Source organism: Lotus japonicus, chromosome 2 (assembly GCF_012489685.1).
Source record: "Lotus japonicus ecotype B-129 chromosome 2, LjGifu_v1.2".
NCBI classification, from domain to species: domain Eukaryota; kingdom Viridiplantae; phylum Streptophyta; class Magnoliopsida; order Fabales; family Fabaceae; genus Lotus; species Lotus japonicus.
The window spans coordinates 77618532-77641208 of NC_080042.1; the positions used below are offsets into that span (position 1 = coordinate 77618532).

The following is a 22677-nucleotide window of genomic DNA, read 5'->3' on the forward strand; positions in this document are numbered from 1 at the left end:
AATTGATGTCTAAATCACTCATGTTAACTCTATTATTAATCTAGATGATGAACTCATTCTGAACTCTCATCTCTATAAAGAATCTTGTGTTTCCGCTGCTGGGCTACATCACATGTATATTTATAAATCATTTTTTGTTTGAATAACAGTATGCAATAAGATAAAGAAACATACATTGACTGAAATTTTCTACGACTGCGGATGATAGCAGACCAATAAAATATGGACTTATAATACTGTTGATGTTGACAGGGAGGGGTTGAGTGATGGACCAGTTGAAAAATGCTAAAGACAGATAAGGGTTAATTTGGGTGAATGAAATGAATGAATAAATAAGTAAGCAATATATATAGCTAGCTAGCTATATCATAGGGTGTACATGAACATGGCAGGGCCTGTTGTGTTTGTATCAATGGCAAAGGCAAAGTCCTCCTCATGCATTTTCTCATCTGCTTTGACAAGAAAGGTGTCTCTGCTCCCACCTGCACACACCACACGTAAACATCCATCCACCACGTTCAAATGCTCTCTCATCTTTTGTCAATTTAGTTTTTAGTCTTGAATTTAACACGGATACACATTATAATTAATGTATCAGACTCTTTTTTAGAAATTAAAAATAAATTTATGTTAAATTTAATGTTACAAAATTCTAAATTTTTTAATTAGTTAGTTGAGATACGTGTAAATGGCAAACCAAACCTGAATCCTGCACTCAAAGGAGAGACACACTGGAACCCCGTGAATGCAGTGAGAGACCTGTCTATCATTCTCACACGTGTGACTGTGCTGTCACTTTATTACCACCAGGGAGGAATGATTATTATGGTAATAGTATAATGACACTATCCTGCTACATTACAAAAAGACAAATTAAAGAGACTGATTATGGTCATACTGATGGTAGTATTTCAGGTTTGAATAAAGGTACATTCACAGTTTAATTTCACACCAATAATTTCATATGAAGATTTCTGGGCACCCAATTTTCACTTCTACCAAAGGCTTGAAAAGGAAGAACCAAAAAGAAATAATTGATATGGTAAATAATGTGATAAAAAATTCTGAAAGAAATAAAAAAATTTGAGTAAAAATGAGATAAAAGAAAAAATGAGATATAAATAAATCATTATCCTAAATAGGAAACACAAAAGTGAATAATATAATAAGTGATGTGATAAAAAAAATTAAGTGGAATGAGATAAAAAAAATTAATGTCAATAAATTATGCTTTTAATTTTTCAACCATATATGTCAAGGGATAATCCTCATATTTTTTTTTTCTTGTATAAACAATATTTTAGAAAAGTTTAATAATACATAAATATATATTCGATGTCTTACATCTGTGTACATACTTTTTAATTCCACGATAATCACCCTAAAGTGATATGTGTAAATGATGTTTCAGAAAATATGTATGTATACCCTCATAGAAAACTAAAATCAAAGTTATGGTGGATATAGGGAAAAACTAAGCAAAATTACTTTTGTATCCATAATTTTGGATTCATTTTATATGCAATTTATAACTTTATGGTACAAGTGGTCAATTATAACATGACAATAGTGACATTACCTCAAAATGAAAAATGAAAAATTTGTAAAATAATATTTCTTACAACAGTGAACATGTCATTGGTCAGTTTGTATAGTACAGTATTTCAAAGGTGACTCTGGGGCTGCCCCCACCTCTCTAAATAGTACTCATGGTAAATGAGTGAGTGAGAGTGAAAGAAACAACCGTGTAGCAATTCCAGTTTCTGTTTATGTTCAAGGCTTGAAAAAAGCACTTATTGCTCTCTTTGCTGCAAACCCTTTTCTTCTTCACCTTCACTGCCTGTCAATCTTTGCTTCTCATGTTATTACATTACATGATCTCAATATATGAGCATCATGTCATGGTGATGACAGTTCTTCATGACCAACATTTGTCAGAAAGGAAATGAGAAGTCATGGCCAGCAAGTGCTATACAATCTCTTCACAAGAAAATCAAAATGGTTACCCTTTTTCCTCTTCCTGTTCTACTTCTTCCTTCCCATCCCCTTCAATGGGAATGGTGTATGCAGACATGGTATCACTCTCTCTTAACTCCAACTTTTCAAATGTTTCTTCATCTCAAGAGAGTAACCATGCCTGCAAGGGCTCTGGATTGGAAACTGGGAGTACAAACTGGACTTTTCCATTCATGAGAGAGTGCCTTCCCAGAAGCTTTGAAGAAGAAAACCCCAACATGGATGATGTGGAGGCAAAAAGTTCTGATTGCAGTGATGAGGCTGGGGAAACAAACCACAATGCTGACTTCAATGAAGAGAACCCTAATGAAAACCCTTCCATTTGCAAAGAAGGAGATAGTGGACAATCCAAACTGTGTGCAAGAGGGCATTGGAGGCCTGCAGAAGATTCCAAGCTCAAGGAACTTGTTGCTCTTTATGGTCCCCAAAATTGGAACTTGATAGCTGAAAAGTTGGAAGGAAGATCAGGTATCAAAAATGGTTGTTCTTTATGTTTGAATCTGGTTTTCTTTTATTATAATTAATTCTGAAATTTAGAAGCTGCTCATAGAAGTTTTTACTCATAATTAATTTTGACTTCAGAATTAATTGTATAATGTTCCTAAACATGCATTCCACTCAGTCTTCTAATTAATTCTGTAAATTATATTCTTTTGTTTTCTCTTTTGGTGTGGTGCATTTTATGAATGAGATGAGTATGTTTGGTTTTCCCTTAACTTCCTTTGATGTTTCATTTTTTCGGGGCATTTTGTATTTGAAGGGAAGAGTTGTAGGCTGAGATGGTTCAACCAGCTTGATCCAAGGATTAACAGGAGGGCTTTCAGTGAAGAAGAGGAAGAAAGGCTAATGCAGGCACATAGAATTTATGGCAACAAATGGGCCATGATTGCTAGGCTTTTTCCTGGAAGAACAGATAATGCTGTGAAGAATCACTGGCATGTTATCATGGCTAGGAAATATAGGGAACAATCCAATGCTTACAGGAGGAGAAGGCTCAACAACCAATCGGTTCACAAAAGAACAACTGATCATCAGCAAAATCAAACCCTTGCTTGCAGATCAGATTCCACAACAGAGTTAACAGAACATCATGCATCATCACACTACCTTCTCAATGGATCAGTCCTCAACAATAACAACATGGCTGTTGAATTAACAACCCACATGAGTGGTTCTGGAAGCAGAAACCAAGCCCCCCCACATGTTGGCTTCTATGCTCAACAGTCACCATTTGATTTCTTCTCTGGTGTGTCTTTTTTTCTCTCTTGCATTCTTCTCTCAATCCATATCTCTTTCTTACTATTGCTTTTTCCATGTTAATACACATTTATATCAAGTTAAAATCTTTCTTTTCATCTACTTATTGATTTGTAACTGTGACTGATGTAACCGTTCTTTCTCATCCCCACTCACACTCATGAAAAATCACAGTGAGTTAAAATCACGGTAGACTGAAACAACTTGCACTATCATTTGGAATTATTTACTGTAATTTTGACTTCACCGCCCCTTCAAACATCCTCTTTGTGGCCGGCTCACACACATGAAAGGACATGTGCTTAATTGCTTAGCTTCTCTAATCACTGCCATTAACTTCCTCCATTAATTGGGTTGTGTTTGAAGGTGATAGAAGCAATATTGACATGGTGGGAAAGTCTATCAGTCATATCAGAAGCTGGGACAGTACTGGTGATGAATTTCATAATCATCATCACCATCAACAACATTATCAACATCATCAACAACATCATCAAGTGTCTGGTTTCTACCCACATTATCCCCAACAATATCTGATGGGGACACAACAGCCAAACAATCACAAATTTTACTGTCTGTCATCAAGTTCCTCATCAGCATCAACAACAACAAGAACAACATTACCCCATGTTTCCTTTGCAGAAAAAACAGGTAAAGTTCTGATGACTGACCCCTCAGATGCTGTTCCACCTCCTCCATTTTTCGACTTCCTTGGAGTAGGAGCCACATGACATGATGGTGATGATGATCCAAAAAGCTGCAGAGTTTCCCGGAAATTCCTCATGTAGGTGTGGTCCAACATAACTCAGAAGCCATTCCAGGCAAATAGAAAGGATAGTATCAGTTTGGTCTCTGGCCGGCGTCATCACTTGTGTTGTTGATTGTGATATTATCACGTTTCTGTTTCTCTACTGTGATTTTAATTTCCTTTCTTTAATTTCTTTCCACAGGGGGGCCTTTTCCATACTATTCACAAATAATGATAGTTCCATTCGATTATTAATTACTTTATTGCCTTTCTTTATGCTCAGTTTCTCACATTATTTGTTCTTCTTCTTTATACATATTATATGGTTTATTTTCTGAGTAATTTTTTGTTCACATTCCACAATAAGTGAAAAATAAGATGAGAAAGTAAAAGTCGTGATTGATGATATGATTAAAAGAGAAGAGATAAATTGAAAGTTGAATGAACCATTGCTCTTATTTTCCCCTCCACATCTTGAAATTTGGCTTAATTTTACGCCAAAAACTATAGTTTAGAGGTTAGGTCTAATTTTATTTCGAAAGCTAGGCTAGAGGTAAGAGTTTCTCTACTACTATTCTATATCCCTAGTTAATGTGAGAAACTACTCAATAAACTCATTAATATCAAGTAGAACTGGACTTCTGAATCGTGCAAATTAAAAGAAAAACATTCGTCTGTGAGCCATTACAGTGGCATCAAATGATGATTTAGGACAAACTTTAATATTATTTAAAAAGTTGGATTAAACTAATTTTATGTAAAAATTTAGTTTAATTACAGGCGAGTTGTTCTTCTATTTTAAGTATTATTTTGATCATATCTCTAATTAACGTAAGTGTTCCCCTGATGGAGATATGTGGATATTAAATATGTCGTGCATATAGTCACTTTACTTGGAATGTATGGCCAAGTGGTTGAGAATATGAAAATACTCATAAAAATAGTTCATGATTGAATGAGAGATGGAACATAGTTTAGAATAAGACAGTAGTGGGCATGGGCGTTTTTTTCTTTTAAGGTTGTTTTTGGGCTTGTGGGTATGCTTCCAAGCATGGGTGGTTTCGCACTTTTGCTTGTCGCTAACTGGCTATAGAAAGAAAGAGGGAAGAACATGAGGTAAAAAATGAGGAAAGAGAGTTGCAATTACTGAGGCACAAATAATTCTGGAACTGACTACATAAGTGCATTCATAATGGGGAACTGTTCAATATCCTTCTCTCATCAGCAGAATCTTTGTGAGAATTCATGTCATCACCATTCACCAATGCGTTGTGTGTTTGTTTATTAGGCACAGAAATTTCATCTCCGGAAGTGAACACTGACCTCACCCTATGCTCCATGTTTATGGACGGGTTTGGCCCTTCTGGGTTAAATTAATTACCAGTCTTGTTCAGCACTTTAATTTGCACGAGGATGGTGACACTGTGGATGTGTTGAATTTATGGAAGGGTAGAAATACAATGGAATGCGGGAAATCTTATTATGTTTCACTATTCAATAAAGATTGGTGTAGAGCCAATGAATATAAAATCAAGAGATACAGGAAAAAAGAAAATAAGTGATAGAAATCATATGTGATATGTGATGGTTTGGTAGAGATAATAAAGATATCGCACAGTGAATGTAATATTTGGTGTAATATTTGGTGGAACACGTTTCGTTCATGTTTATTTGAGCACTCGAGCATGCATGAATTAGCGTTAATTAATTTAATAAAAATGTTACATAAATATTCACTTTTACCCGACATTTAATGAACGTATAGTTTAGTGAGAATTTTAAACCACCACAAAAATAAATAACAGTTAAATACCACCAATAAAGTATATGTCGATTGGTTATGTGTGGAAATATTAATATCATTACCATGAGTTTAATGTATAGAATCCAAAACATTTATTGTTTTATTTAAAATTAAATTCAATGTCAAACAACATTGGTTATTTTAAACTTATTTTTATAAATTATATATCCACTCACATCAAATATTATTTTAATGTATTAATTAGTTATAAGAGAGACTGTTACTGTATTTATAAAATGAGAGATCCATACTTTGGCACCGTTTGGCCCGACTTATTTTAAGCTTAAAAGTTATTTAAAAGTTAAAGATAAAAATAAAAAATTTAAAAATAAGACTAAAGTTGTTTGGTAGTTTTCATAATTTTACGGTGGCTGTTAGGATGCAAGTGCATACTAGGTCTTGCACCATACAAGAGCCAATTTTACCTGTTATAACAGGTAATAGTTACCTGCTGGAAAAAAAATTAAAAAGTTATGTGACAATAATACCCTCAGCCTCATATGCTCTACCCTCTCTTCTCTTTGGATCACCAAAATCCTCCACTAGAACTCCAGATCTGGAACTGCGGCGACCTCCGCCATCGGAACCAGTCCAACCCCATCTCTTATCCGACACCGCCAAACCGCTAGTTCACAACCACCGCGAAGCAGGTCCTGGATTTCGTCCGCAACCACCACGAAGCCACCGCCGCGCAATGATGGGTTTGCTTTTCCCGTTCTTCCCTAAGCCGTGAAGACGAACAACGTTCTGTGAATCTCCTGGAATGATTCGCGTTCGGCGTCGTCCTCATGTGTCTCTGCGGCGATGGTGGAGTTGATAAAAGGGGAAAGACAAAATTGCTGGTGGTGGATCTGGAAGGGAAAAAGGGGAATTTATTTAGGATTTCATCATCTTATCTTGTGTGATGCGCGTGTTGATCTGGGAGGGAAAGAGGGGAAATCTATTTGAGTTTGGTGTTGATCTAACTTTGTGATGTATTTGTTGAGGTTTATTAGCAATCAATTGCTGCTTGTTAGTTTAATAAAAAACAATATTGCTGCTTGTGGTAATTTGAATTGGCCAAAATACAAGTTACTTGTTCAAGTTTTGGATGTTAACATGGTTGCAAAACATTAATATGAGATTTCATATTGAAATTGGAGCAACAAGTGAATGGGGCGTTCTTTTTTCAGATCTGTAAATGGTAATGTCCAGTGAAGAAGGTTGCAGAAGGTTGCTCTTCAAGTATTGAAGGAGAATGGTGACCGTAAAAAAAAAAAGAGAATGGTAGGGGTGCAAGTGTCATTTACATATTATATTTTAAATATATCTAAACCTTCAGTTAATAGTAAGAGCCGGTTTCCAATTTCCCCTCTTGACAGATGCTTTAATCTCATTGGTTCTCACCTATATGGCACCGGTGCAAGACCCATCCTCTATTGCACCTTATACTCCACCATAATTTTACAACTTAAAAGTTACTTTTAAATAAAAAGTTGTTTAATGTAATTTGTCCCCCTTCACATATACTCATTTAAACATTTTATGTACAGGAAGCATGAACCAAATCTTGACAACAGTCCCAGTGACATTATCAGCATGTACATGAGTGTTCATGGCATACACAAGCTTCAACCCCAATTGTTTATGAGGGACAAGTCTCTATCCACTGTCTTATCTACCGGGTCAATCAACTGAACTTTTGTAAAAAAAAAAATTATCCATGAATCACCAGAACAAAAGAAACCCATCATCCAATCCAATAAAAGCTTCTGGCCCTGACCCACATGAAAATTTCCCGTGAGTGTTCCAATACACACTTCAAAATCCAATTTTTAATAGTTTGGGAGAAAACTCACAAGTGCTGGTTTTTCGTGGTGAGAAGCTTCAGCGAGGAGGTTTGGTGGTGGAAATGGAAACGGAAGTTGTGGAGAGAGGAAAAGGTGAAGCAAAGAGAAAAAAGATAATCTGAGAGAGTGAATTCGCAGCATTTTGGTTGTGAGAATGGAGATGAACAGCGTAACTTCAAGATGTCAGAATTGGGATTTTCAAAACAGGGGAAGGGAACCAGAGGTAAATTTGATACGATATCAAGAGTGAGAGCCAAGGGGGAGTAAGTCGGGCCAAACAGTATCATATAATTCAAGTGGTAGGAGCTGAGACATATGTGTTGGGTAGGGAAGGTCCAGGAATCGATTCTTGACGGGTGCAATTTATCTTTCTAATGTAAAAAAAAACATGAGAAGCCGATATGGGTTGGTACAGCTCCCTTCAGGTTCCAAGTTTAACTCTCACGTCAGGAACAAATCTAGAATTTTGACATAGTGGGGACAATATATACATGTAAATTCGTAATAGAATATTAACAAATACTATTAGAAGTGAAAACATTTTTTATTGAATGAGACACACATAAGAGCATTTTTTACCAAAGATGTCATAAAAAATCACATACTTTTACTACTCCAATGAGAATATTTAGCAATGTGGGGCACAAGTTAGAATATTTTCTACAAAATGAACAATCTAAAACCACATACTTTTTCTACTCAATTTTTTTTTTTCTAATGATTCTTTTCAAAATCAAGTGAGGGCATTTGCTCCATGCCTCCCAACATACCTCTTTATAGGTCGAGGGTTTGAATGCCCCTAGGTCAATAAAATTATAGTTGGTGGGCAACCCTCCTCAGGAAGATCTCTCGATGCTCTTATCTAGATCGGCTAGAGAGATCAATGATAAATGTGATATACGAGTGAAGTGGGCAAAACAAACTATTATGTAAATAGAGGGACTAAAAACTCTTATTCCAGCATGAGATCAAAATTAGAACTCGTTATTTATTTTTGTCGCAGAACCCGTTTGTTGTAGGGAACAAAACTTATTTAATTATGGACCTTTGATCTAAACTTAGTTATTATGGCCCAAATGTGTCATGACTCATGACTGTGCAAAGTGCGTCTGAGCCTTCGGACCAAAACAACAACTTCGCCTGAGTCCAGTTCTTGCAGAAACATCCAAATTGTTTCCATTTGTCACCATGTCTATAATTTTCTTCTTCAGCACCAACCCAAAATTTGGACAAAAAAACAAAGCACCAACCCAATTTCTTTTAAAAAATATAATGATTTTTTTTGTTAAAAAAAAGGATAATTTTTTTTAGGGATGGAGCCCTTCTGCCCTTGTTGGTTGTCCCGTGAGAATCGATTCTTATACACACAGTGACACAGCCAGTGAAGAGCCTAAAATATACTATACTTAAAACATATGTCAAAACTTATATTAAAAAACCACAGTTACTTATCTATTTTACATTATTGTTATTTTCATTTGTATATATTTTTGCTAAAAACTATTATTTGCTTGAATGAATGTGTTTCTTTTAGGTTTTAGTTTTTACAAATTAATTTAACTGATAAAACATGTTTTAAATAATGGTTCTTTTTTTGAAAGAAAATAATGATTGTAATTTTGTATCGTATTTTATTTCATATTAAATTTTTATTAACTTAATTTATTGTCTTTGATATTTCAAAAATATATTATTACTTGAATTCTGTGAGTTGTCTTCTACAATTCTATTTGTTATTAAGTCTTTATTAACTTAATCTATTGTCTTCTATTAATATACTCTACATTAACTTTTAATGAGCCCAACAACACATCTACCGTTAGAATGGTGAGACCCTTTTAGCTTCCTTAATGATAGTTACCTTAGGTGCCCATTTCTCATACAAACTTCTTAGAATCTTCCTGATCAATCATTCTAAATTTCTTGAGAGTGTTGGTGATAGACTAAAATCTTTCAAGTTTCAAGCGTTTGATAGTCTCTTTAGCGGATAGCGGATATATTATGTTAGTAATAACTAACTTTCCATCTTTGAGGAGTATAATACGCTCTTTATTGTAATTTCATTATTGTTGTTTGGCACCAAAAAATTGTAACGATTACTTTGTTAGCCAAAAGGATAAGCTAGTCGTAGCATCAGGACTAGCCGTTGAAAAAGCAACCAAAGATATGAGATTAGTCATTGTCACAGTAAAATAAGAGAGTCGATCGTGAGCAATCATGCACCTGGACAAAATTAGAAACTTAAGCAAAGGAAAGATATTTCAGAGCTTTTGGTATATTATCACGAGTGTACAAAGCAAGTGGTTCGAATCCTTAATAATAGGGAATATGGTATTTCACAATTGAACTAGCCGATATAAGGAAGACCGGTGTGGTGGAAAGAATCTTCCAGACTGACCAGGATAGATAAGAGACTAACACCCTATGATCTACGACGGTTTTTGAAAAAACAAAACGTGAGTTAGTGGTATGATGTTAGATTAACTATCAATTTTGTCATATGTCATATTTGATAATAACAATTGTTCGTTCAAATATATTTAGATTTAGGGTAGCCATCTGTGAGTTGGTTGATATATTAAGGTAAGAATTCTCAAACCAAACGATTACATGAGGAAGAAATTATGTTCCTCTGAAATTTCCTAAAACACTTCAAAAAGTTCATAGTAATTGTTATTGATAGGTTAATGTTAAGGCAATTGGTCGAAACAAAGGTACCGACTAAAATGAATAAATAAATACTTAAAATGTCTGAAAGTAAAAGTCGGAAATGTAAAGCAAAGGCCGAAAAATAAGTAAAGGGTTGAAGATAAATAAAGTGCTGAAAGATAAAAGTTGAAAAGCAAATGAACAGAGAAAATACATGAAGTTTGTAAGTTGTATTAATTGTGTTTTTGTACAAATGACTATCTACCTATTTATATGGAGTAATTTGGCTAACTATGATAGTTAATCTAACATCATACCACTAACTCACGTTTTGTTTTTTCAAAAACCGTCGTAGATCATAGGGTGTTAGTCTCTTATCTATCCTGGTCAGTCTGGAAGATTCTTTCCACCACACCGGTCTTCCTTATATCGGCTAGTTCAATTGTGAAATACCATATTCCCTATTATTAAGGATTCGAACCACTTGCTTTGTACACTCGTGATAATATACCAAAAGCTCTGAAATATCTTTCCTTTGCTTAAGTTTCTAATTTTTTACTATCATCACATGGTATCAGCAGTCAATTTTTTATCCCAAAAAAAAAAAAAACCTAATTTCCTTTTCTTTTCCTCTATTTTTTTTTTACTGGTCTCCTCCTAGCAGCCGACCCTTCCTCTCCCCGCGCCGCCAGCCTCCTCGCCGCGCCACCGCGCCGCCCGACGCTGTGAGTTCCAGTCCGGATCGACCAAGACCCGCGACCCACGACCCACGTCGTCCCTGCTCGCGTCTGTCTCTCTCTCGGTTCCTGCCCGTGTCTGTCTTCCTCTCTCTCGCGCGACCACCGCGCGCCGCCGGATGTTCCACCTTCCTCCTCAGCCCGAGCGCCCGTGCCCCTGCACCCCGCGCCCCGCTGCAGCTTCCTCTGACCAGCAACGCTGCAACCTCCTCTGACCCGCGACCCGTGCCCCTGCACCGCGAGCCCGCCCCTGAGATCCAGGTTCTCCCCACTGTTCCCTTCTCCTTCGAAACCATGTCAGACTCCGAGACCAGCGCCACCGTCCCCGGCGGATCCACGGCCAAAACTGCCCCCGATGCCAAACAAGTTTTTCACCCCGCGTTCACCGTATCCAACATCAAGAATCACATTCATATCGTTCTTGAGATGGAAACGGATCAGTATGGCACTTGGGCGGAATTGTTTCGCATTCATGCAGATTCCCACAAGGTTCTTCATCATATTGAACCTCCCACAGGGAAGGCACCACCGCCTCCAGCCACCGATGATGAGAAGGACTTATGGAACATTCTTGACAAAAAGGTCCTTCAATGGATTTACTCAACTATTTCCATTGACCTTTTGACCACCATTCTTGTACCCGGTTCAACCGCTATGAGATCTTGGAATGATCTGAGAGACATTTTTCAGGACAATCAAAATGCTCGTGCTGTGACTCTTGAACAAGAGTTCTCTACTACACGCATGGATAGCTTTCCCAATGTTTCTGCTTATTGCCAACGTCTCAAGACGCTCTCTGACCAGCTGAAGAATGTTGGTTCTCCTGTCAACAATCATCGTCTGGTTCTTCAGCTGATCTCCGGTCTCTCTGATGCTTATCGTGGTGTTGCTACTCTGATTCGGCAGAGCAATCCGCTTCCTAATTTCAACCAGGCTCGCTCCATGTTTACTTTGGAAGAATCCGGTATGGCAAAGATGGTGAACCATACCTCTCATGCTGCCATGCACACGTCCCAGCCGAGTCATTCTGATGACTCCTCCCAGAATAACAATCGCCGTTCCAACAACCGTTCTCGTTTCCGTGGAGGTCAGGGTCGTAGCGGAGGTCGTGGTAACCGTGGTGGCTCTCGACCTACTGGTTCCCCAAGTGCACCTAATGCTCCTCCACCGTGGGCATCTTCTTGGCAGCCGCAACCGTATCATGCTTGGCCACAGTGGGGTTATTCCCCGCCGCCGTGGGCTATGCCTCCATGCCCATATCCCACCGCTCCGTGGCAGCGCCCGACCACTCCTCTGAAGCAACCTGGCATCCTCAGTCAGCGCCCGCAAGCGTATGCCGCTACAACATCCTCTTCCGTCCCTACCGACATAGAGGCTGCCCTGCACACCATGTCTCTCCATCCTCGGAAGATCAGTGGTATATGGATACTGGAGCGACATCTCACACCACGGCGTCACCAGGTAATCTCTCGTCTTACTCTAATTTGCGTAATTCGAATCAGACTATTATTGTTGGCAGTGGCCATGGGATTCCAATTCACGGTACCGGCACCACAACCATACCCACCTCACACCAACCTCTCACCCTAAACCGTGTTTTGCATGCCCCGCAAATTATTAAAAATTTAGTTTCTGTACGACAACTCACAATAGACAATAATGTCTCTGTCTCATTTGACCCATTTGGTTTCTCTATCTCTGATTTTCAGACGGGGATCCCTCTTCTTCGATGTGACAGCTTCGGCGATCTCTATCCAGTCACCGCTCCCCCCAATTTTGTTGGTCTCACCTCCAGTCTTTGGCATCGTCGACTTGGTCATCCTGGAGCCTCAGTTTTGAATTCCCTTCGCACAAATAAGTTCATTAGTAGTGAACCTTTTGATTCATCTGTCGTTTGTGATTCTTGTGTTTTTGGCAAACATGTTAAGTTGCCGTTTTATGATTCTCAAACTACTACATTGATGCCCTTTGATATTATTCACAGTGATTTATGGACATCTCCTGTTCTAAGTTCTAATGGTCATAAGTATTATGTTCTGTTTTTGGATGATTTCACAAACTTCTTGTGGACTTTTCCCATTTCCCGCAAATCACAAGTGTTTGACATGTTTATCTCTCTTATCACTCTTATTCAAACTCAATTCAAGCAACCTGTCAAATGTTTTCAGTGTGACAATGGCGGTGAATATAATAATGAGCTTTTTCGCAAATATTGCACTGATAATGGCCTTGATTTCCGCTTCTCTTGCCCCCATACCTCTCCTCATAATGGGAAAGCTGAGCGGAAAATACGGACCATTAACAATATGATTCGCACTATGCTTGCTCATTCTTCTGTTCCTCACAGTTTTTGGCCTCATGCACTTGAAATGGCGACTTATCTTTTGAACATTCTGCCTCACAAAACACTCAAGAATCAGTCTCCCACACAATTGCTATATCATCGTACTCCTTCCTATACACACCTTCGGATATTTGGTTGTCTGTGTTATCCTTTGTTTCCTTCTACTACTATCCACAAACTACAACCTCGCTCCACTCCGTGTGTCTTTTTGGGTTATCCGTCCAATCATAGAGGCTACAAATGTTTTGATTTGTCGAACAGAAAAATAATAATTTTGTGGCATGTTGTCTTTGACGAGAGACCCAATTTCCTTTTGCCAACCTCAACCCCCCTCCTCCTCCATCTTATGCTTGTTTGGATGATGACTTCCATCCCTATTTAGTTAATCAGTGGAAGAATCAGTTACACCAGCCTGTTGTAGTTGAGCCAGCCACCTCGGCCCCCAACGTTGCCGATCCACCCACCTCTTCCATTTGTCAACAACCACTAACTGATTATATCCCCGCTAGCACTCAGTCCCCGTCCTCAGCACCAACACCACCACAACCACCGCCCCGCCCTAACCCACCTACTAGGACCGTCACCACTCGTAGCATGACAGGTATTGCCAAACCCCGAAAGCTATTCACCCTATCGGCCTCTATATCTGATCCTGCTATCTCTCCTGTTCCCAAGAACCCCAACCTTTCTTTGTCTGACCCGAATTGGCAATCTGCAATGCAATCTGAATTTGATGCGCTTATTAGAAATAAGACGTGGGATTTAGTCCCTCGACCTTGTGATGCTAATATTATTCGTTGCATGTGGATTTTTAGGCATAAGAAGAAATCTGATGGTTCTTTTGAGCGTTACAAAGCTCGTCTTGTAGGTGATGGCAGGTCACAGGTTCCAGGTGTTGATTGTGATGAGACTTTTAGTCATGTGGTGAAGCCTGCTACAATTCGCACTGTTCTCACCATAGCTCTCTCCAAGTCTTGGCCCATTCATCAACTCGACGTCCAGAATGCCTTTCTTCACGGTGACCTTTATGAGACTGTCTACATGCATCAGCCCCTCGGTTTTCGTGACCCACATCATCCTGATCATGTCTGTCGCTTGAAAAAGTCCCTTTATGGTCTCAAGCAAGCTCCACGGGCGTGGTACCAACGTTTTGCTGATTATGTAGCCACCATTGGTTTTCACCATAGCACGTCAGATCACTCTCTCTTCATCTACAAACAGGGTTCTGACCTGGCATACATACTCCTTTATGTTGATGACATCATCCTCATCACCTCCACTCAAGATCTTCGCCGTAAGTTCATGTCTCTCTTGGCCTCCGAATTTGCGATGAAGGATCTAGGCCCTCTGAGCTACTTTCTGGGCATTGCCGTTCATCGCCATCCTCATGGCCTCTTTCTCAGCTAGAGCACTTATGCTTCAGAGATTATTGAGCGTGCTGGCATGGCATCATGCAAACCGTCTGCCACTCCTGTTGACACCAAACAGAAGCTCAGCACCTCCTCTGGCACTCCTTATGGGGATCCCACTCTATATCGGAGTCTTGCAGGTGCATTACAGTATCTCACTTTTACTCGCCCTGATATCTCTTATGCTGTTCAGCAGGTTTGCCTTCACATGCATGCTCCTTGCACGGATCACATGCTCGCTCTCAAACGCATCCTGCGCTATGTTCAGGGTACTATTCATTTTGGATTGTCTCTGACCCCATCTCCCATTCAGAAGCTCATTACTTACACTGGTGCTGATTGGGGTGGATGTCCTGACACTCGTCGTTCCACGTCTGGCTATTGTGTATTCCTTGGTGACAACCTCATCTCCTGGTCTTCTAAACGGCAGCCTACTCTCTCGCGTTCCAGTGCTGAGGCTGAGTACCGAGGTGTCGCCAATGTTGTCTCTGAGTCTTGCTGGATTCGTAATCTTCTCCTGGAGCTTCATTTTCCGCTTCCCCGGGCCACTCTGGTGTATTGTGACAATGTTAGTGCCATCTATCTCTCTGGTAATCCTGTGCAGCATCAACGGACAAAACATATTGAGATGGATATTCATTTTGTTCGAGAGAAGGTAGCACGTGGCCAGGTGCGCGTTCTTCATGTTCCTTCCCGGTACCAGATTGCAGATATCTTCACCAAAGGTTTACCCCGGGTTCTTTTTGATGATTTTCGGACCAGTCTAACCGTTCGTGATCCTCCCGCTTCGACTGCGGGGGTGTGATAGACTAGAATATTCTCCTGTAATTATGTTGAGTCATAATTAAGTAGTTGACCATACATTATATTTATTGTATATATAATATTCACATATCAATGAGAAAGGTACCCAATCAATTTCTCACAAAAATATCAATAGATCACTTTTGGACGATTTTTCCAAGTAATTAACGATGTTACATAGACAAGAATACATGATGATAAAAGTGTTCGTTCTTAGTTGTTACCTGTAATTGAAGCAGCCAGAAATATAGCTAGCTGTCGTATTAATTAATGAATAAAAACTCTTGGTTCATTTCCTCCTATTGAATTCACTTTCACAACCATCCGGTATTTGTCTCCAAAGCTATTGGCACAGACGGAGACAGGAAATAAACAAATTATACAGATATTTATTTATACGTTAAAGAATCGCCGCCACAGATACTTTTTTCTATTTAAATAACTAAAAATCACACACACATATTGCATGTTTTAAGAAATTATGAATAATATAAAAAGGTTTAGATTTTGGTGTAGATCAATACAATATTAACAAAAAAAATTACAATTTTAATATCAATTTCATCTAGGAGTCTCACAAACGAAGTTTTTTTCATTAATCCCATCTCATGTATTGATAGACTACATACTTGACCAAATAGTACAAAATGAAGTACAATTAGAAACGTGATCTAACCAATTTTATCTTTCGGCCCAATGTCTTGTCTGGTAATGTAAAGAAGAAACCTACATTCTGTGAACTGAATCTTGAATGGCAGATATCTATTAGGCAATTTGTTGGGCTTATGAACATTTAAATTAAATATTGGTAAGCTCTTTGTCTCCTATTTATTTACTACCAAATTGTTGAAGCCAAAACTAGGACATATATGCTGACAGAAATAGGGACCAAACAGACATGTTTATGTGGATAAAACTTGTGTCCTCCTCCTCAAAGCAGCAAAGCCACTCATTACTAAATATCTATTAAGCCGTGTGTTTTTCTTTCAGTTTTTGTGAGATAAAATATTGAAGATATTTAAATTTTGATAGTTGTTTTTAATTAATAAATCACATGTTTTTAATTTTTCTTTAAAATAATTTTATCAGTTTAAGTGAGATAAATTTATTAATAAACAAGTGATAAATGTTACTTAATAATTTCTAATTAGTTAAGCAGCGCACGCTGGCTTAAAATAAAGGTAAATTATGTGGTATCCTGAATTTTTTTTTTTGTGTGGTACCCGAACTAGGTAATTTAATATATTATTATCATATTATTCAAGGTAAATACTACATCTTTAGATTTTACTTCACTTATCAATTGACTTTATCTCATGAAATTCATTTTTTAATGAAAAATGAAAAATGGACGAGTGGTGGAAACGAATGATGGTGTTGGGGATGCGCGTAAAATGATCATGGTTAATGGATGAACAAAGCTCAGAAAACACAACTAGCATATCTCATGTACCTAAGAATGGAACACTGCATTACTATAATATAACAAAATCAAAATTTTAATCGATACATGAGTCTTTATTATTGAACCAACTCATTTTAGGTACCACACCCTAATCCGGCTTAAGGTACCACAGCAAGCACCTAAAATAAAATAGAAAAGAGAACATTTTTGGATATTTTATGTTGTTTTTTCTGCCTTTGAATTGGATGCTATGGATATATATATATATATATATATGTTTGGTCTTTTGTGAATTGTGACAATTATTCGAGTTTATCCACACAAGTGAAACATATCATAGCATAAAGAACAAAATTTTGTTTCTCTTTTGGAATTTTCTGTTATTCTAGTGGGTAAAATTCCAAGATCAAGTTATTGATCAAAAGAAATTTTCTGATTTTGGGGGCTGGAAAGTGTTCCCATAGATAAGATCTCAAGCTGTTCCGGTGTTCAGTAAAGCACCATACATTGTGGCCGAGATATAAATTTCTTATCTGATTTATAGTCATGTGACCGAGCCTGAAATATAATATTGTGAACCGACTTATAGCTATGTGGTGAGACTGAGACATATAACTCTGCGAACTTACTTATAGACATATGGTGAAAGCCGAGACATAACTCTGTCAATTGACTTATAGCTTATGAGATCATGAAAAGATTCAAAGTAACTTCCCCAACGTGTTTCCCGCTCAAATTCGCTAGGGACAATGAGACACCGTTGAACGCCGAACATGCCGCTAGGGTAAGTAGAGCATATAGTAGAGTGCAGATCCATCGTCCATCCAACTATAGGAAGGACAAAACATCCAACTGTCCATCGTGAAGCACGTCGTGCCTAGGAAATTGGACGACATTGACAAGATCAGACGCTCTGACCTGCGCTTATATAAAGGTATGCAAAACAAACTATGATACACACGTATAATCCTAATCTTAACAAAATTAAAACTCTAAGTGACTTGAGCGTCAGAGTGTCTTCGCAGGTACCGCCAATGGATGACCCAGTACCACAGGGAAGAGACACCGCAAAAGAGAAACCACCCTTAGAGGCAAGGAGCCCTGATGAAAGACTAAGTTAGAGCACGATTTGTCATCATCAACAAAAGCACCTAGTTCACCTCGTTCCTTACACCCTGCTAGGGTGATTGATCTGATTTGTCTGATCATAAGCCCCAAATAAATTATAATCTTTTTGTTTCAAAATGTATGAGTTATTGTCTAAATGTGAGTTTTGAGTTTCTACTATGAGTTATATATGTCACAAATTTTAGCTAAGGGAGGGGAACGAGATTTAAGTAAGGTACAAGCCATTCTTGAATGGTTAACACCACGTTCTCTCATATATTTTAGGAAGAGAGTTAGGAATAGAAGAGAGAAAGGAGAAATATGATGTGCGTTATGATAGAAAAAGAAAAGATATACGAAGAGAAAATATGTGAAAATGAATAGAAATTCAAATTTGTTAAAGGTATCAAATATAAATATTGTATATGTTTGAGTAGTAAATCTAATGCAGAGTATGTAACAGTATGCAAATAAACATTACTTTTAGGTAAAATCTAGTTAGATAAAGGTTGAAAGCTACATAAGTTTATAAGCTAGCTAGTTGTGCGCTAAAGCTTAATTTTTTTTTTTGATAATTTGGAGGGCTAAAGCCCCGAACAAACACAAGAAACTACACTAGTCTAGGAGTTAAAACTCCCATTACATCATTAGTAACAAAAGCAAGAAGGCCAGTAGGCACGTTGTCCCCATTGAAAGTAAAGTTGATATAGTGGCTGATTGAATAAACACTATAGCTTATGGGAGTTCACATAACGCAAAAAAAGTAAAATAAATGTGATAATCTTTTGGAAGTTAACATTACCATATTGTAGCATAGAATCTCATTAAGAAGAAGAAGAAGCAATAGCAGGCTTTTGATGAAGAGTTCTTTATTCTAAATCCTTGAATTTTGTTCCAAGAAAATTCTTTCCTGTCTTTCCTCCTTGTTATTTATCTTGTCTCACATATATATACATCAGAGATACTAAATCAAGTCATCTAAAAATGAAGAAAAATCCTGTCACACTGACAGGTTGGAAGCTAATTAAACTATAAACTCTTCTATCCTATAAATCCTTCTTAAAGGTTGGTCAACAATACAATTATTCAACTTCTCAAGGAGAAAAACAAAAACATGTTAGCAGAATGAGGTTTGCAATGGAAAATAATCAAGATTCAAGTCCTCTCATGGAAGATACGAGATCTTGACAAAGCTGCAGGGTTTGCATGCAACAAAGGGGATGCTTCAGCAACATGACTCTTCTTGTCAAATCCCTTGAAAAGGCTTCCTCCTCCATTGAGAGAGTTTCCCTTCTCATCATGCTTGATCCCCAATGTTGACCATATAGAACTCTTTGAAGCTTCATTAGGGTCATCAATTCTCAGTGTCTTTGGAATCAACACACCATTACTTCTAGAACTAGACTTTTCCTTCTCTGAGTTTGATGGAAAGAGAATTTCCCCTTCCCTTGAGTGTTTCCCCAAAGCAGGTGAGTTAGCAGAAGATTGAGGAGAGATAGGGTGTGGGTGTGCCCAGAATGCTGGTGCATGATAAAATGGCACAGGGTAGTTTAGTTGGCAAAAAGCAGGGGAAGGCATTGCAGGGTTCCATGGATAAGGCCAAGGGATAGAAGAAGAACCTTGGAAGGGAAATTGAGGAGGAAAAACTTGACAATTCTTATCAATTGATTGTTCATATGAGCCAAAATTGCCTCTCTTTTCAGATGAAGTTCTATCATCTCCATTACTATCTTCTCTGACAAAAATGCTCTGTTTTGGTGCATGAAACAGAGCTTTGGGTTGTGTTTTATCTGCAAGGCTCAGTCCAGAAGCCATGGAATTGCAGAGAGGAGAAGAATCTGATCCAAAGGTCAACACAGCTTCTTCATTGGCTTGAAGGGTCTCAGGAACCATCATCATCATTTGGCGATAATGCGAGGCGGCCGCAGAAGAACAAGAAGAGGAAATGTTCTTGTTCTTGCGGCGGCCTGCGCCTACGGGCACGTTCCTCATGGTGCCTCCGGCGGTCCAGTACCTTTGGCAGTTCTTGCAGAAGTGGCGGGGCTGGTTGACGTTGTAGTTGTTGTAGTAGCAGAATTTTGTATCCATGCTGTTGCATCGCGGACATGGGAGAATTTTGTCTGGTTTCTTTAGACCTTTGTTGTCTTGTGATTCACTTGTCTCACTCTGTTCTCCATTTTTGGAGGATTTCAGAAGAGAGGTTTCTCTTTCAGATGAGGGAGTCTTGGGGTTCTCAAAAATGGTTGAAGATGTGGGGGATTTTGAATCCTCTGTGGATTGATGTGAGAGATTTTTATCTTGTGTTGATGTGATGAGTTCTTTCTTTGAAGGTTCCTGAAATTGAAGAACAATACTAAGATAAGAAAAAGTGAAATACTTATTCCCTATAGCTAGTAGCCACACATAAAAACTTGCAAAAAAGTGAAGTCAAAGCTTCAACGTGAAGACCAAAATACAAGCCACAAAATCATATTAAGTTTATATCCTTTAGCTAAGCTAACTGATTTGTTTGTTATGACACATATAAATGGAAACAATAAATGGTCATTAATCTTTATTATTCTTAAAATTTTATTCTATTTCCCTTTTTCTAATACATCATTTAGAGGGGGGAAATCTTTAATTTAGAAGTTAGAATTCAATTATTCAAACATCCATGTTCATGATATCTTAGAGTGCAAGGTAGATAGTTAGTGAAATGAATCCAACAGTGAAAACAGGGGAGGAAACAGAGGACATATTATTTTAGGAATAGGATCTTTTAATTATAAATTCTCTCAAATTTTCTTAAGTTTAAAGTTTGTGACTATTTTTTTCATCATATTAAATTTTTATAAAAAGAGATGGACTGACATAAGGTTGCAATTCACATAGTTAGTTCAAATTCAATTAACAGGATCTTAGTCTATTATTTTATCCTTGCAAAATATTTTATAAAGAATTGCTGTGGGACAAGTCATGCTTGGAAACTGAAGAAGCAATTAGATATGGACAGAGTGTCAAACCAAAATAAAAGTTGGATCCAATTAAAGTCCAACGCGTGAAAAGCAACTTCATTGGATTTTGGTGGAGCAAGGAATTTAATAAGAAATCTTCGAACATATCTAAAGGCTACAGTACTTATAGGATGCTACAAGAGATCTAATATAATAAGACATGAACTCATTGGTGAAGTATCAAATCAAACCAGTTTAGGATCAAAGTCTACAATTATGAATCAGATTAATTTGCAAACTTAATTACTTGGGATATTAATAAAGCAAGATCAATGATTTACTAAGAGACTGGACAAAACCAAAACAAGTCCAACCACATAATATTGTTCGTTATTCTTAAAATTACATTCTACTATTCAAGAATCATGAACTGGATCTAGTTTTGCTGACAGTGCCCCCACTACAACTTGTGGCCACTACTTAAAAACCAATTCAGTAGATTCAGAAATGAGAAAAGTAAACAATTTCATCAACCATCACTCACTGACCATGCAAAATACTTGGTATACTTTTCAAACAAAAAGTTATCAAACAGCCAAGAATAAGAATATATTGCAGTTATGAGCCTCAATTGACACCTCAACCAAAAGCAATTTAACATTTAAAAAGAAATTTTTGAAATGAACCCATTAACAATTGCTAGCTCATGAAAAAAAGGGTCGCTTTTAAATTTGCAAAACACATTAGTTATGTAGTAACATACCTCAATTCTTTCTGCTTCATGTTTCGTTGCAGAGCTCAATTCACCAGGAGAAGATGAAGATGAAGGTGGACTATGATCAGAAGAAGAATCATTGGCAGAAACCTTTCTGTTATGTGGCAGAGAAATCGTTCTCCCAAACAGCTTTATGGCAGAGTCTTTCATAACCTCAGACATTTCCTTTTGTGATGTTTAATGTCACAGCTCAATAGATAGCTATGTTCCTTTCTCTCTCCTCTTCTATTTTTGGCTCAGGATCTTTCTCTTTCTTGAAACAAATGGGAGAAAATTGTGGAAAAAAATGCACACATATAGAAGTAGTAGTTGCTTTTGTTTTCCTTTACAAGCTCTGACTAATTGATCATGGTTTGGAACGAAAAATGGATAGTGAATACTGAATAGTGATGAAGAAGAAAGAGAGAGACAGAGGAGGGGGAAATATTCATGTTGTGTGAAGGGGTTTATTTATTAAAGAGGTTGGAATGCCACTTCAGCAAAGGGGAAGATTTTGAGCCACAAATTCTTGTGGCCAATGAGATCTTTGTGTGCTGTTGGATTCCCTCACGTTACTTATAAAGATATATAGTGCTGTGTTCTGTCCCACCCTTTTTCATCCATGTCATCTTTTGCCTTTATGTTACTCCAATTCCTCTTCTCTCTTCTTCTACCTTTTCCTTGTTGTTAGTCAAATATTCTCCCAACCTTTCATTTTTGACCTTAACTACTAACCTCTTTCTTTCCTCCCCTTTTCCCTTTCCTTTATATTCTAAGATTCATTCTTTTCTTTTCCACTTTTAGCAGTCTTCTATTGAAGGAACTCTTGTCCTCTTAAATCCTAAAATCTCATATTTATTGTCTTTTGCATGCCATTT

General features: G+C 37.7%; 2 protein-coding genes across 2 annotated transcripts; one reads left to right on the forward strand and one right to left on the reverse strand.

The window, feature by feature from the left end:
- Positions 1–1738: 1738 nt before the first annotated feature.
- Positions 1739–4279, forward strand: LOC130735710 (transcription factor MYB117-like). The gene is made up of 3 exons (XM_057587619.1): positions 1739–2484; positions 2777–3262; positions 3640–4279. Exons 1-3 carry the CDS (start codon positions 1956–1958, stop codon positions 4002–4004), a joined length of 1380 nt encoding a protein of 459 aa, XP_057443602.1. The 5' UTR covers positions 1739–1955; the 3' UTR covers positions 4005–4279.
- Positions 4280–18961: 14682 nt separating this feature from the next.
- LOC130739812 (cyclic dof factor 1-like) lies at positions 18962–22301 on the reverse strand. Its single transcript, XM_057592225.1, has 2 exons — positions 21809–22301; positions 18962–20443 (listed from the first exon to the last, which is right to left on the reverse strand). Exons 1-2 carry the CDS (start codon positions 21980–21982, stop codon positions 19265–19267), a joined length of 1353 nt encoding a protein of 450 aa, XP_057448208.1. The 5' UTR covers positions 21983–22301; the 3' UTR covers positions 18962–19264.
- Positions 22302–22677: the final 376 nt, after the last annotated feature.